Source organism: Protopterus annectens, chromosome 7.part1 (genome assembly GCF_019279795.1).
Source record: "Protopterus annectens isolate FY-2018-M chromosome 7.part1, PAN1.0, whole genome shotgun sequence".
Lineage (NCBI taxonomy): Eukaryota > Metazoa > Chordata > Ceratodontiformes > Protopteridae > Protopterus > Protopterus annectens.
In genome coordinates this window covers 7,033,630-7,051,225 of record NC_056740.1, presented here as the reverse complement: position 1 = coordinate 7,051,225, position 17,596 = coordinate 7,033,630, and the positions used below count along the sequence as shown (strand labels likewise).

At 37.9% G+C, this 17,596-nt stretch overlaps 1 protein-coding gene across 3 annotated transcripts in view; it reads left to right on the top strand.

Annotated features, from left to right (window-relative positions):
• CELSR3 (cadherin EGF LAG seven-pass G-type receptor 3) overlaps window positions 1-17,596 on the top strand; it is a 1,979,827-nt gene that overhangs the window by 409,822 nt on the left and 1,552,409 nt on the right. For all 3 annotated transcript variants that reach the window (XM_044078523.1, XM_044078522.1, XM_044078524.1), the window contains exon 2: window positions 15,262-15,900. In XM_044078523.1, the coding sequence (XP_043934458.1) occupies window positions 15,262-15,900 (639 nt within the window). The remainder of the gene's footprint in view (window positions 1-15,261; window positions 15,901-17,596) is intronic.

Genomic DNA, 17,596 nt, shown 5'->3' with positions numbered 1-17,596 from the left:
TGGTATCTTGCAGCTTTTTAAAATTCTGTCTTGTAAGGATTTTCTTGGATCTGTGATGTCACACTGGAAACTTGAAAAGTCTGTGGTCTGTTTTGGAGATGGTGAAGTTTTCTGATATGTTGCTGTTAACTGGATAATGACCTTTAACCTGGTATCTTGGATAATCTGAAGTTGTTTGAGACTTTACTGTAGATTTTCTGAAGTAATGCTTTGAATGAACAGTGCTGTTCTGAAAAATCCATGTAGTCTGACTGCTGAGATTGGTTGCTATGGGGTTTAACTGCAAATATTGTCCCCCCCATCAATGGTGGCTTGCCATTGTGAGAATTGATACAACTGTAGAATACTGGAATGAACTGGAAATAACTGGAAAAAATTAAGTTAGGCTGGAATTAATGTTTTATCTGTTAATTACCCAAAACTGTGCTGAACAGGTGCCAGTCTCTCCTTTATGTGCCAAGTCTTTTTGTACCTTTGACAATAACGTCTGCAAACATTAAGTTAAGAATGCTTTACTATGTACAGTGGGGGTAGATGTTAACAATATTCAAATGCTGTCTCCAATAATAGTGCTGATAAAGTGAAGTAGTTGGTAGCTTCTGCACTCATATTCTTCATATTCCTTTCCTCCTGAATAGTGTACTAATAATCTGGAATGCTGGATATTTGACCTGCCTTCTACACTGGCTCTCAAGTGTCTGTACCAGACTTCTGAGGACTGAGCTACAATGACTTTTTGCATATCAGTCCAAACAAACTAACTGAACTGACTGTGGTTGACCCTGTAAATGTCTACACACCTCCTTAACTTTGGTTTCCAAGCCTTGTAGCATACAAACAAAATGTGTTTGTACTCAAATGTACCACACATTCTGTTCTTATCAGCATTCTTGACTGAAGGTTATTTTCGCTGACTGAAAGTGCATTCACTGAAAATGTATGATCTCTATGAAGGCCTGCTTTAATATGACTGCATTTCTAGACTTATGCAAACAAAATACTGTATTTTGTCTTACAAAATACGTTTAAATGAAACCTGATCTTGCAGTTGGGAAGGTGAGCCTCACTGCGATGGAGGGTTCAAGTTTTCCCTTAGAAGCTTGGAGTGCTCTGATCTTGCACATTAACCAGGACACTATTATTATTGTGGTGCCTTTGGAAGGAGTCCCAAGCAGCTGTTACATGAACCCAAGGGTCAGGTGGATAGATGGGACACTGTCCTAGATGTGGCTTTAAGTGCATCAAATGATGTTCAAAAGGGGTGATAGTGACTTTTTTACTGCCAAGATTAGCTATTGATGTTTGGATCAACTGAGTAGATGGATTTCACAAAGTACCAAGAAGGGCTGAAAGATAACTTTAGAGCAGGATGAAGTGAAATTGACTAAAGACTTGTGTGTAGTGGCCAGTAAGACAATTATGTGGATAATGCGTAAGGAAAATTGGAAAAAAAGAAGGGGTAAAATGCAAGTGTCATTGTGCTTCTAAACGGAGATAGTAGAGTAAGTTGGGATGAACCAGCTGATATATTACAGGAAAAAGTGATTAAATTTAGTATATTCTAGGTCAAAGAAATAGAACAAATCCATCAGTAGACAGCCTTTTTGAGGCATGAATGGAATACAGGTATAGCAAGGAGGGACTTACCTGATTTAAACCTGCTGACGTTCAAGCATGCAAATATGAATGTTCTATATGGTTGTAATGGGCAAAGAGTGAATAGTTATTTTTTTTCAGGAAAAAGAAAGATACTTTTATATAACTTTTGTACTGGGGATGTGTGGGGTGTGGTGCCTGACAGGCAAAATTAATCTTCTGAGAGAAGGAACTGGCACTGAAACTGAAGAGGCTGAAAGGAAAAAGGTCTAAGACTCAGATAAGTTGCTTCTTAGTATCCCAACAAACAGAGGTAATAGAAAAGCCACTGCCAAAACTGTGTAACCTGTCTTTAGACTAAAGATATTAAGCCTAAATCCTGGTGAACAAACTACTGTGGTACTTTTGCACAAAGAAGTGCCCATGTGGGAAATGGAGAACATTAGGCTAGTTTGTATGACTAGATTCCTGGGTGAAGTCAGAGAACACTTCTAATGGATAAACTGTTTTAGTACCTTGAGTCCAATGCAATGGAGGGTCTATGTAAGCATCACTTCACAGGGGAAGTTATAAACCATTCCAACCTGATCAATCATTAAGAACAGGTTGTAATGGAAGCGGATGAGAGGCATCCTGTGACTGCCTGAACTTTACCTTGCAGTGACCCACTAGTTGGAACAGGTCATGACAGAAGAGGTTAAGAGGCATACTTTGTCTCCTGGACTTTATCCTATATTGATTAATTGGTAAGAGTGGATTACGACGCATGTATATGAGTGGCAGCCTTTGTCAACCCAGACTTTATCCAGCATAACAGTGACTAAAAAGAACAGACAGAAGCATGAGTAGTCCCTGAGTTACTGAAGTTGGTAGAGCAATGTCAGAAAAGGAAAAGACATAGGGTGGTAGTTGGAAATTGTTTTTTCTGCCATGCTAGAGATTAGTGGCATGCCATGATGTGCATTTGCAGATTTAGGTCCATTTGATGTTTATGTTATAGATATGTTGTATCAGCTGTAAAGTGAAGTTTGTTTATGGATGTCAAGGAAGTACAATTTGCTGCAGTTGATATTAAGCCTAGACTGCAAGAGGATCTATCTTGGTTCACAGTGCTTAATCATGTGACAGGTAAGTGTTTTAATTCCAAGAATTCAAGGCAATAGTGAAGTTAAGATTGGGTGAAGGGAGCAGCCTCCCTGTGAGCAAGGTGTTAGGAGGCACTATCGTCAGATGATGATTTGTTGGTGGTGTAGTACCAATATTTATTTATGTACTGGCATTTCTAAATGCTGGTATGGAAATGAATTCTAACAGTTTTTGTAGCCTGTTAGGATTGAAGCAGTGCTTGTTTCAGCCATTCATTTCTAGTAGCCACTGACTACAAATGCATGTACTGTAGAAGACCTGTTTTTTGTTCCTCTCCTCAAAGCACAGATTGACAAATTGGAAGAACATGAGACTTGGCTAATGACAGGTCAGCGAATGGAGCAGACATTTTTACTTTTTTGCTTCTTAAACTGAATTAGCAGGTAGGAAAAAATGGATCTTAGAGATGAAGAGCAGGGCACAAGACTGTGGGATACCACTGGGTGCTGGATGATACAGCTATGGCTCTGATTCAAAGGGATGTATTTCAGTAGTAGGTAGCCCCAGAAGATGCTCTATACTTGTTTTAGGAGAAAGGGTCTGTGAGTGATGAGAATGGCATAGAGGAACCCATGAACCTAAGGCAGAAAGAAAACTGACAAAGTCAGTCAGCCATTTGGCTACTTTGATAAAGAGTATAGGCTGAGGAGCACCTCTGCTCACCCTTGCTCACTGCACAGAATGACAGTGAGACCTAGCTCTGAGTACCACACACTGTTTTTTTTTCCTTTTTTTTCTTTGTTTATTCAGTTTATGCTTAACTTATTAAAAGTAAGCCAACTTTCATAATGCTGAGTGAGTCCAAAATCTTGCCAACATAAATAACAACACAGGGATCTGACTGAAGTCTGATGCTGAACTATTTGACTTTACTGACTTTTCAGATTGTGCTGTATGGGCTTTGTAATTCAGTACTGTCACATTTAGGGGACTATGAGTCTCTGGGGGGAATGGGGTTAGGGTGGATGTAGAATGACAACTGCACATCAGTTGACTAGATACCTGTGCAGACTAATGATTTCATTTTGTATTTAAAATCTGGCACTACCTTTGCTGCTGTAAACATTTTTGTAAGCTAGTTCGTGGTCAGTTCCTACAAGATAAGTCTGTAAATCAAGATTTAAGTGGACAGTAATACAGTAAGAAGATCCAAAATCTTGCTTTACGTGTTTTTGCTATATAGTAAATGCTGGGAGAAAATACCTCTGAAGTTATCTAATCTTGTTACATAATGAGTCGTTATTGGCTTCTAGCAACCATCCTGTTTGTTCTAGTAGGTTTTATTTTGACAGAATATTACATTTTATTTATCCCCTGAAGCCTCGTATATTTGATATGGCAGGTAAAACGTAATGGATATCATGTAGAGGCTTTGCCTCATTGTTTTATTGTCTCGCTGTTTCTGTCTCTCTCAGTCTTTCTCCTGTTAAAATGGTGAAATGTGAAGTATATAACAGTATACTATGATTATGGAAAGGCAGGGCTTATAAGATTAAAGACAGTTCCATTAACTAGTGAAACTTGAACTTGTCTGTGCTTGTCTATGAGCCTGCGTGCTAGGCTGCACAGCAGTTCAGGGCTGTTCTTATCTGACTTACTGCTGATAAACTGCAATTTTTATCTCCACATCAGTAATTTTATAACTTATAACTGGACTTCTACTAGAGAAAATCCTCAGACACAGTAGCATTATCTGATCTGTGTACTTTCTGCCGACAGACACAAATAGCTTTTGCAAGGAGGTGATGAAATTACTGAAAATGTGAAATATTTGTTGTAGTGTAGCTCGGTGGCTCAAAATCTAAGGCAGGTGAGAGGCTAGCTCTTTATGCAAAGTTTCCTTCTCTTGTCCCTCTTCTACATCCCAGTGGAATGTGCATTAATTATTCTTAGCATGTTGCACTTGTATTTAATTTTGTCTAAAGCCACATTTCATTGCAGTGGAAATCAAAGGTGTTTGCCATTTTTAACTGATTTCAGATCTCCCATCCCTGCATTGTGACTGCACCACCCGAGTAATCCTTTCATTAGTGAATCCGCATTCCCGTTCCAAGCTTGGTTTCTATAGCATCACAGACTGGTCACTGACATAGTATTGCATATCTATGAGCACCCCCTTCCAGGGTGGTACAGTCTAAGTTGTAGTCAGATACATGCTATGTAGGCCACAACATGTAAAGCTTTTAAGTAGCTTTTATATTTTATGCAATGAGATGTCCTAGTATATCATAAATTAAAACATGCCCTAGCATATTGACCGTGGTGAATGTTTTGTTAAGTTGCCATTTTTTTTCCAGGATTCCTGGTTGACTGATTTTTTTTTTCTTTCTTTTGTGCTTACAACCTGCTTATTTTTTGAATATCTTTTCACAGTATTAAAAACATATACTGTACAGAAGCAAAGAACCTACTGCTGATGCCAGGGGTTGACACTGTAGCAGCTGTTGTAGACCTGAATTTCACAAAGGAATTTGATAAGGTATCCTGACCTTTCATTTGAAGAAAATGTGGCAATTAGGTTTTCGCAGGTACTGTCTGAACAGTTCTTATTTATTTGATACAAAATTTAAGATTCATATCCAGAGTGATATCATTCTGTCAGACCCTTGGAGTTAGGGAGCAATGAAACTTCATTTTGATCCATATTATTGGCGTTATTCATGTTATTTTCAGCCCATACATCTGTAAATTTCCTATGCCTATTCCCCTTTATATATCCAGTATCTATAGTTACCAAGAGATCAAGTCTCCTTAAAGGATGGAGGCTTTAGTAATAACAGCGATCTGTAATTTTGGCCTTCTGAAGAATGGACATATCCTACAGAGGTATGTTTATCAGTGTGTTAAAGATCATTCATTCAGAACCTGCATCAGTCATGTTATGATTATGATTGGTTATTATCATATATGAGCACCAACTGGAAGTGACTGTGGCTTCCTTTTCATGAAGGAGATGATGAGTACTTAAGGAGAGGAAGTGATCAAGCTTCCCTAAATATATATATAATTGTATAGATAAATATGGCTCTATTGTGTATGAATAAACCACCCTAATGTCGGGTGTAAAACACCAACAAAATAAGTTTGATCATACACAATAGTGAAAAAAAATGAAAACAATAATATCAAGAGAGAGAAAAACTATTTCCTCTCCTGATATTAAAACTGAATTCCCTGTAACTTTAGCCTCAAATTTGCCTGAATAATGGCAGTATTACAGGATGGTTTTAATGACATTAAGATGTAGGGTTAGGGTGGGAGATAGAGTGTAGGGGACAGAGCCCTCCTGCCCTCTTTAGTAATGGGTGCTAACCCTAATGCTGCCCTTCTCCCAATCCTAGACCTTAACATAACTGAAACCTTCCCGTAACACTGCCACTACATAAGACAGACTCAGACACACAAACATTTACAAGCACACACAAACAACACTACTTCTATCTCCTTACCCTTATTCTAAAATACACAAACTTGCACACAGACATACAACACCCATCCTTCACTCATCCTCAACCCTAAACCTAACTCTCACACACACACACACACACACACACACACACACACACACACACACACACACACACACACACACACACACACACACACTTTCACCCCCTCACACCCCACTTACGTGTATCGACGTTCTGAAATATCAACATAGCCACCATTCGGCCATCCATGCTGTCAAAATTAAATCACACCTCTGTGTTTGCCAAATAAACATACATTTAATCAAATGCAAGGGAACCATGTGTGTGTGTGTGTGTGTGTGTGTGTGTGTGTGTGTGTGTGTGTGTGTGTACATATATTTATGGTTCAACTGAAATTAGTTGACTGGTTTTAAGTTGACAGCATTCCTGCCTGCTTAATTTGGTTAACAGGAAAGCTGCCAACTTTTTTGCATGATTGCTTTTAAACTAGGGTTTGGGCATATGCATTTTCCACAGTATCTCAGCGATGATATATTTAAGTAGAAGGGGATATGGAGGTACAGCTCCAACATGCAGGGAGCAGGAAGCTTGCCCCTGCAAAAAACATTGCTTTTTATTTGTATGTCCTGAATTTATGTTTGGAGGCATGCGTTGAAGTGGGTTGATTTTTTTTTTTGTTGATGTTTTCACTATCAGTCTAATAAAGTTTTGAATAATTTCACTATGCCCATATATTCACTGAAAATAGGCTCTGTCCTAATCAGACTTTCTCAGTCAATACATGTTAAATATATATATATATATATATATATATATATATATATATATATATATATATACATATATATATATATATATATATATATATATTTGCATGTATAAGACATCCTGGGGTGAGACGATTGACAGACCTACCACCTTTGCTGGTACAGCCTTTCCAAGTTCAACAGTAACTTAATTATAAAACTGGAACAGGTTTAATAACAGCTACTTCTAGTTATGAAACTGTGTTGGTTGCTGCCCTGGAGATTGCTGTTCTCTATGAAGGTTACCATCATTCCCCACAGGATTCTGTCCATGGTTTTTCCTGCCACTGTGTTAAACTAGCAGGCCTACAATTCTCTGGATTATTTTCTGCCTCCTTCCACAGGGGTACCATACTTACTGTTCTCCAGTTCGCTGACACTTTCACATTGACTGCTGATCTGTTGAAGAACCTGCCTGCTCATAAGAACACTGACCAGATTCATGAGGACACTGGGAAATATCCCTTATGTTCCTTGTTCTTTAATCTTCCTAGGGTCTGCCATCTTTCTCTGCACCCCTGGTGTCTCTCCATTGTTGTCCCCACTCTGCCTTGTACAAGAAGAGCCAGTCAGATGTAGCCTTAATGCAAAGGCTCTTGAAGCTTTCTTAGACCACCATAAAGGTGAGCAATCACACAATTAAATGTGGTTACGACAACACGGATGCCTGTGTTAGGCAAATGGTATGCTTGGCTTAGAAGTCAGTTGTTTCCAGAAGAAATTAAAGGGAAACAAATGAAGGGCTTCTCTTCTCATACCACATTACTCATGTTTGCCTCTGCTTCAACCCCAGTCCTACATATTATCTTACTAGAAGCCCTTTCACTAATAGTACCACTACACAGGACACTCAAGCAAACACACATATACACCAATGCACACACAAAATGATAAAACTCTCAACTTTCCTAGCCCTTACTGTAACCCACAAACACATGCATACACACTCCAAAACCTTCAGACACACACACACACACACACACACACACACACACACACACACACACACACACACACACACACACACACACACACACCACAAAATCGTTCCCTTTCTTAGCCTCATATTCTAACCCTAACACTAAAAGCTCACACACATAAACACACCAAATTTTTAGATTTATCTATGTATCCCAGTGGAGTAAATATCACTGTTCTACAACACACAAAGCTAATTTGTTCCCCATTAACAGAGAATATCATTCCTTCTTGATATCTTAATGTCCAAGCTCTTTGATAAGTTGTAGTGCATACCATTTAGTAATAAGCTAAAACCCTAATCTTCAGGTAGTTTACTAAGAAGCCAAATTGCTTTACTTCTCTACTGGCCTCCTTATCAATTGACTATGGAAGAAAACACTGTTTCAAAATCTGCTCCTATAGTCTGAATTCTTTTCCAGATGATTTGAAACAAATTAATGCCGTTCCACTTTTTCACAAGTAGCTCAAAATGTTTATTCAGAAACAATCTGAGTATAAATGCTTTCTGAATAAAAGTTGATAATCTTCCTCCCATCGCTAATCAGAGTCAATTTATTATATTCCTGACAGCTCGCTTATTTCTTGTAATCACCCTTTAAACTCTCTACTTTGCATTTCATTTACAGACTACATCTCATGTTACTATAGATTTGTACAGCGTCATTATTTATCCATATAATTTACTGTCATTTTAATTGTTTATTGCTTATGTGTAATACAATGTGCTTTGTGTTTGTCCTTTTTTTAGATTCTATCTTCTTCAAACAGTTGTATATACTTATTTTGTGTGCTTTAATATTTGTCTTTTGGCCAGTAAAATATCTAAAAAAGGGTTCTCAGACTGGTTCATTTTTTCAGTTAAACTGAAGCAATTAAGTTATTACCATGGCTAGCTAGGGCATAGTTACGAACTTCTTATTACTATTTTCATATATTCAGGAGTTAGATATAAATGCCCTTATTGTCTTGCCCACATAAAACTTTTATCCTGAGCTATGTAAATGACTGCATCTCTGGTTCATTCACAGAATTCATTTCTATTGCACTTGCACTCTATAGCTGACTTTCTAACCGTAGCCCTGGTGAATATAATGGTGGGATAGTTCTCCTCGGACTTTGTCTCATAGTCTGATAACAAACCTCCCTGGTATAGTTTCAGAATGCTATTCACCAAGTAGCCATTGAATATGAAGGAAGTTGATGACTAGCACCCTGGCTCGATTGCTTTTGTCTTTCTACCTTGACAGCTTCCTTAATTATTGTTATACCATCATTTCTCCCTAACTTCATTATTTAAGGCATTCTAACCTGTGCACTGCTATCATGTGCATCCTTAGTGTTTTACTAATAGATTAACCCTTCAGAGTGGTTTAGCAATAACAGTGAATGTGGTAGACTTTTAGTAAATATTGTTGTAGTGTATATAGTTCGTAAGACTCCAGAACTCTATATATAGTACTTTTGTTAATTATGATTTTTTTTCAAATATTACAAAAGACATAATAAGACTGACTGTAAAGAGGGAAAAATGTGCGACCAGATAACATTATATGTTGTTTTCTAACTAGTATAAAGGATAATCTACTCAAGTTACTACATATTTTTATAAACTCGTCAATTAGATATGCTCTGAAATTAGTTGTATCAATGAAGAGCTGGGGTTAGTAAAGTATATTGACTGTTACAAAATTAGGAAATGTTATTTGCTCTACAGAGAATGCAAAAACATTGACAGGTTAAACAAAATAACATCTAGCGTTGAAGTAACACATTTGGTCGCCTCACAGCAACAGGTTCTCCCGTTCGACTCTCGGCTAGAGCGCCTTCTGTTGGAGTCTGCATGTCCTCCCCACGGTCGAGTGGCATTCGAAAGACATGCGTAAAATGGGCGTGCCTTCATTGAAGGTTGGGCGTAGGGGTGGCAACTCGGCACCGTAAAAAAAAAAAAAAAAAAAAACTACTGCCAATCATTAGCGGACCAGATTTCCGCTGTGGCGACCCCTAACCGGGAAAGCAGAAAGACGAAGAAGAAGTTCATAATCCTGTCAAATTTTCTGAGAATGAAAAAGACAAGTAATTCAAAATACAAATTGAATGGTAAGTTACTAAAGGTATCCTTGAAATCAGATCTAGGAATTATTATGAACAGTATGTGAAGTTGTGATCCATTTGCAGCCATAAGAATGAAAATCCCTGCTTTGTAATACATCTAATAATCAACTGTGCATCCAGCAAGTCATTTAATATAATTATTTCTTAATATCCTTCCTTGATTAGGCCAATAATCAAATATAATGCTGCTTTTTATAGATGAAATGCAGGCTAACACAGCTCTGAAAAATGCGGAGGCTCTTAATTAAGAGACTAGTAAAGTGCTTTAATAAACTTCAGGATGTCCTTTTTAGAGTAAATGAACTCCTGATGACATGCCAGGAGCGTTGCTAAACAAAAATATCTGTACAGTCACAGTGTGCCAGATAAATCCTATAGTGCATGCTTTGTCTGGAGCTGCTGTTCAGATAAATATTGATATAGCCCAGCAAGAAAATCCTTTATTTCATGTATACATATTTCTTTGGAAGCAGTATTGTAGTTCATGGCAAAATTCCTGCTGTACTGTATTCAGAATTTGTGAGTTGAATTTGCAATTTAACTCTTCCTGCATATGCATGTACGTGAAAAATGTATACACTTCAATAAGGCACAGAGACTGAATTAAGGATATAGAAAGGATAAGTGGCATATGGAGGCAAGTTTTTAGCTGCTGGAATTTTCATTTTTGTATATATATATATATATATATATATATATATATATATATATATAGAGAGAGAGAGAGAGAGAGAGAGATGTATGTATGTATGTATATATATATATATATATATATATATATAGAGAGAGAGAGAGAGGGAAAGCGAGACTAATAATGAATACATTTGCAGGTCAAAAAGATGTTTGACCCTTCTTACACGAACATTTGTAAATGTTTTACAGAAAATATTGTTTTAATGAAACTATATTGTAAATTGGTAGGAAATATTATTTAAGATTTTAGGATGATTTATTACTGGTATGAGAGGGCAAAGAAAGGCTCCATACAGGCATTAAATCCAGGTAAATTTGGATGACATTTATTAGCCACATTTGCACCTTGAGTTCAATTAATTTTCTAATGTGTCTGTTTTAGTGACTTTATGCCATAAACCTTCTGGTGCTTGTAGTTTTAACATGCTTCCAAGTGTCACTCCGGATGTTAAATTAGATAAATACCAGTGGGTGATTTTATGAGGTTACAAAGAAGTTGTATAATCTAAGCAATTAGTGAATGCAGATGAGCTCATTTTGTTAGTTACAAGGGACATGGCAAGCAGCTGTTGTTTAAATATAACAGAGAGGGTTTATGCCATAACAGAGAATACTGCATTAAGAAAACAGAATTTTGATTTCATGAAGATATACATCTGATGATAAGGGTAGAGAAAATAAATGGATCAGATGGTGCATTGGATAATTGGTGTGCTGATAAAAGAGAGAGTGTTATTGATAAGAGATTATTTTTCAATAAAATATAATATGAAATCTGACAAAATGCTCTGAAAATGAAAACCTGTTGCATGTTAATGCCATATCCCCAAATTAGCAACATTTTAAGTAATATTCCCAAAATTTCATTTAAAAAGGAAAACATTTGAGGGCATTGTTATTCAAAGCTATTTTGTGTTACACTGTGAAGAAAAAGACAGATACTATGATTGTACATCTTTTACAAACAATCTTTTACCAATGTAAATCATAAAATGTGGTAGAATTTTCATTCTGGTGAGTTGTAGAGTAAACCCACATTTGTATTTTGCATGATTTCATTATCACTTGTAAAAAACATAAGTTGTATGGGCCTGGTTACATACTTGTCTGAAAGTGCATGTTGATTTAAACAAACTTCAGCTTACATTTAAGTTAATGGTGCACAGAAAAGCTTTTCCAAATATTGAAGTTATTAACCCTACATTTTAATAAATATCAACAGATGTGACTCACCTAGACTTATGAGTTTAGAAATTATGAAAATGGGAGAAGGTGGGAACAGTTAAGCTGTCACAGAAAATGTTAAAACACTGTTATGATGTTTAGGCTTGCATAGTGATACTGATTTGAGTCAATGCAAACATGAGAAATGCCACATTTATTCATGAACAGCAGTGTTTGTCATATATAAATAATTATGCATACAATTAACTTGTGTCAAGACTAATATGGAAGTTATGAAACTCTAGCAGTAGTAAGTTCTGTTATAACAGCTGAGTGTGAACATTTGGGCACACAGTCAATAACTTTCACACTCTTGTGGCTGCTATGACTGCATTTGGATGGATGCATACTGGCCTTTGAATAAAGTAATCTGATGTTATGAAGAAGAGTAGCAGGTGATAAAAAGGCAGATTGCTAAGTTGTAATGTTAAGAAGATCAAACATTTAAAAAGAATATGAACTTTGACAAATTTAAGAATAGATTAAAGGCAATTGTAGACAGCCAAAGTCTTGTTGAGTGTGGTATTGGTAATTTCTGGAATTGCATAATTTCCTCTCTGTTTTAAAACAAAAGACCCCTTTGTACAATGAACTTTATCTGTGTATTCCATATGTACTAGATACTATAAATCATGAGGTCACAGTCTCCTGCACCATCTGTAGCCAGCCTGTAAACACTAGGCACTCTGAGGCAGTGTAACAACTGCCTGTTAGCATTAGGCACCTTCAGACAATGTAACAACGGCCTGATACTTAGTGACAATCATTTGCTTCTTCCACTACATGAATCTTTATATGAGAGGTGCAAGCATTTACTAATTGTGGAGGCCAACAACTCATCTAAACATATTGGCAGTACCCGCCAGGTTGCCATTGCTGTCACCCCTGTCACACAGCCATGCTCACCTTATCCTAAATCAGCAAGAAAGTCATTTTATGCTGAGATACCTAAGAGATATCTGTCTTAACCTCAAAGGCCTCCAAGATGTAGGTTCAGTGAATGGCATTTATAGAAATAATAAATAGTAGAAGAGAAAAGGGTTGGCAAGTCAATGTCCTTAAGGTAACAAGGCCAAGCTGACACATCTGATAAAGTTCTAGTCATAGGTGGTCCTATAGTAAGACTTACAGATGCTCCTCGACCAGGCTGAGCAAGGAAAGGGAAACTGTAAGCTGTCTTGCAGGTGCCAGGATTTGCCATGTTACTAAATCGCTCCAGTCTCTTTACCCAAGGTACACATATGACTTGGTCATTGAGCACATGGGAGTGAATGATTTCAGAAATGTCTCCTTGGATCTTATGAAGAAAGAAAATAAGGGAGCTCTCAATTATGCATCAGAGATTAGTATGAAGCTAACAGTGAGCAGTATCATTCCGTCACCAAGAATGACGCACAATACAAAGAAAAGGTAATTGACTTTAACTGCTGGCTTGTTTTTTGGTGTCATTCTAAGCAGTTAAAATATTTGCATATATGAGAAATCCTGGGGTGAGATGATTGACAGACCTACCAACGTTTCTGGTGCAGCCTTTCCAAGTTCAACAGTAACTTAATTATAAAACTGGAACAGGTTTAATAACAGCTACCTCTAGTTATGAAACTGTGTTGGTTGCTGCCCTGGAGATTGCTGTTCTCTATGAAAGTTACCGTCATTCCCCACAGGATTCTGTCCATGGTTTTTCCTGCCACTGTGTTAAACTAGCAGGCCTACAATTCTCTGGATTATTTTCTGCCTCCTTCCACAGGGGTACCATATTTACTGTTCTCCAGTTCGCTGACACTTTCACATTGACTACTGATCTGTTGAAGAACCTGCCTGTTCATAAGAACACTGACCAGATTCATGAGGACACTGGGAAATATCCCTTATGTTCCTTGTTCTTTAATCTTCCTAGGGTCTGCCATCTTTCTCTGCACCCCTGGTGTCTCTCCATTGTTGTCCCCACTCTGCCTTGTACAAGAAGAGCCAGTCAGATGTAGCCTTAATGCAAAGGCTCTTGAAGCTTTCTTAGACCACCACAAAGGTGAGCAATCACACAATTAAATGTGGTTACAACACGGATGCCTGTGTTAGGCAAATGGTATGCTTGGCATAGAAGTCAGTTGTTTCCAGAAGAAATTAAAGGGAAACAAATGAAGAGCTTCTCTTCTCATACCACATTACTCATGTTTGCCTCTGCTTCAACCCCAGTCCTACATATTATCTTACTAGAAGCCCTTTCACTAATAGTACCACTATACAGGACACTCAAGCAAACACACATATACACTAATGCGCACACAAAATTATAAAACTCTCAACTTTTCTAGCCCTTACTGTAAACCACAAACACATGCATACACACTCCAAAACCTTCAGAGACACACACACACACACACACACACACACACACACACACACACACACACACACACACACACACACACACACACACACCACTAAATCTTTCCCTTTCTTAGCCTCATATTCTGATCCTAACACTAAAAGCTCACACACATAAACACACACACTCCTACACCCGATGTTGAAACATTCAGCACCTCCAAAAACTTTGGCATATAAAAAGAAAAAAGTAAATAAAACATTTAACCTCCAGTTAGCATAGTTTACAACTCACACAAACAGTTGATGATCCAACATTCAAAAATCTCCTACAATCAGCAAGCAGGAATTTCCATGCAACAATAAAGCAATGTACCATTTAGACTAAACATACTTTTGACAGACTATATTGCAGACACTTGTGTGTATGTGTTTGTGTTTTTGTGTATATTCATGTATGTACACACGTACACACACACACACACATTGCTTGGTTTCATTTGTGGTTAATTATTTTAGGTGGAATTTTTGTTCTTCTTTAAACCAGGTTGCTTATCTTTTTGCCAAGTGTATGTTTATGTTATTGTATACTATGCATAAGAACAGTAACAAAAAGAGGTAATAAGGCTTGAAATAATATACTGAAGCTGAGGAGCAGATTTTCAGAACTGAAAGTATTTCGTATTGATAAAAAAACACTTCTTAAAATAGGTTACCTCTGGCAGTGTACCAGAGGCTGGACCAATGACAGCAGTACACAGGCATGCATAAAATACAAACACCTGGAAAGAGCAGGGAGGTGGCTGGAGTGAATGAGACTGAATGGTATTGTGCATCTAAGCAAGCATAGAAGAAAATATCCAGGTTTATAAACTTGTTATTTTTCAGTGATCTGATTCTGTCTTTCTATGTTTTTAATAATTCCTTATCTCTTCTCTTTCCTACAGATGGGATTCATAGTGTGACTGCCCAATGTGTTTTGCGTGTGATCATTATCACTGAAGACATGCTGACAAACAGCATTACAGCACGGTTGGAGAACATGTCTCAGGAACGTTTCTTGTCACCACTGCTCAGTCGCTTTCTGGAAGGTGTTGCCACTGTTCTCTCTACCCCTGTAGAGGATATCTTTGTCTTCAACATACAGAATGACACAGATGTGAGTGGAAGTATCCTTAATGTCAGCTTCTCTGCACTAGAACCTGGTGGCCAGCAGGGTCAGTTCTTCAGTTCAGAACACCTGCAGGAACAACTGTATATGAATCGAATGTTGTTGACCTCAGTTTCCATGTTGGAGGTGCTGCCATTTGATGACAATGTCTGCCTCCGAGAACCATGTGAGAATTACATGAAGTGCATTTCCGTGCTTAAGTTTGACAGTTCCGCCCCCTTCATCACCTCTGATGCTATATTATTTAGACCAATTCATCCGATCACAGGCCTTCGTTGTCGATGTCCTCAGGGTTTTACTGGAGACTACTGTGAGACTGAAATCAACCTGTGTTACTCAAACCCATGCCAGAATAACGGTGCATGTGCCAGAAGGGAAGGAGGGTACACCTGCATATGCAGAGAAAACTTCACAGGTGAACTTTTATTTTTGCATGTTGCCAAATGTTTGCATTATGTATGATGATTTTAACTGCTATCTGCAGATTTCTAGCAATCATTTTAAAGCTGTGTTTATTGCCTGTGCTTCATATCATGACATACTGGGGGTTAAAGCACTGCCACACTCTGTAAGAAGTCTCTGGTTTATTGACAGCATTCAGGTGATAAATGTTATTATGAGAAAAACGGAATACTCTATGAGTCATCTTGTTGGGTATACATGATTATACTAGGAGTAAGAACACTGTTTAATTCTACTTTAGAAGTGACTTCACTGTTTACAGATAAGATTCAACTGTGTTGAATATATATACTATTACAATAACAGGGCTTGCAGAAGGACAGGAAAAGAGAACACATTAGTATACAGAAATGGTGCATATACATTTGTAGTTACACAGTGGAGTGCAACATAAGGCAGAGTCATCCTGCCATGTTCAGCTGTCATTCTTCAATCACTGAAAATAAATTTTGTACACCACAGTACACAGATACAAAAAGTGACAGAAAAGGAGGAGGAAAACTTTTAAAAAGGTGACATGCTCATATGCATGTTTGGCTGTCTCAACCTAAACTCTGATTGTCGTTGCTGTAGAAAGTCAAGGTGGTGTCACTGTAGATCATTGTAGTGATACCAGCATTATTCATTAGACTGGAAGATGACTGAGGCATCACTCATTATCCTAGCAGACGTATGTTAGGCATCTGATATGCATAAAGGACCATCATACCACTCAGGTAAAGGCTTAGAAAAGTACATGAACCAAAAAAAAAAAACAAAACAAGAATATTTTGCTCTTCCTGGCACACCTTCCAGACTGAGAATGCCATGATCACTACACATTCTTTCATTTTAGTGTCGTTTAATCAATCATCTGTGCAATGAGGGTTAGCACTGCCGTGTATAGACGCAAACACTAAAAAAGTCATATCTTCCCTAGATAACTGCTAGGAAACCCTTCTAAGCTTCCCTGCTTCTCGGTTCACAACTCAGTTGTGCACTGCTGCTGTACAGCAACCCTACTACTCTTCCTGAGGAACTGGTGTAGGTTTTTACCCTTAAACGTCCCATAGATTAGCTGATTTTACTAGTTCTACAGCAGAACCTAGTCCATCTAGCTCACCCTCCACCACTTATTACAGAATACACCTCACATAATAGAAGGTCAGTTTCCCACCATTTCTCCAGTCAGCCTGATTGACATGGGCATCATGAAACAATGTAGCAATTGCCTCATGTATACAGACAATCTACTACTCCTAAAACATGCAAATACAATATGTGAGAGCTGTATCTATACTATGAGTCTAGAATCAATACTCTCTTATATAACAACATTCCAAATGCCAAGCAGGTTGTCAGCCCACAGTCTACCTTCCAAACATACCAAACACACAACACTTAAACCCACATACACGGAGCTACTCACTAGAAATGTAACAAAAGAGCAAAGACCTCCAAAGTGGAAACCTTCTGCACACAATATGGTCCCAACAGCACCCACTGCACATAATAACACACACATCAGTGCCTAACCCAATAAGCCCCTTAGGCAGAACATATCTTAACCAAATGTCTTGGTCATAGGCACCTCCATAGTGACACACACAGATGTCCCCCTCACTAGGCTGGACAAGGGGAAGGTCACAGTCAGTTGGCTGTCTGGCGTC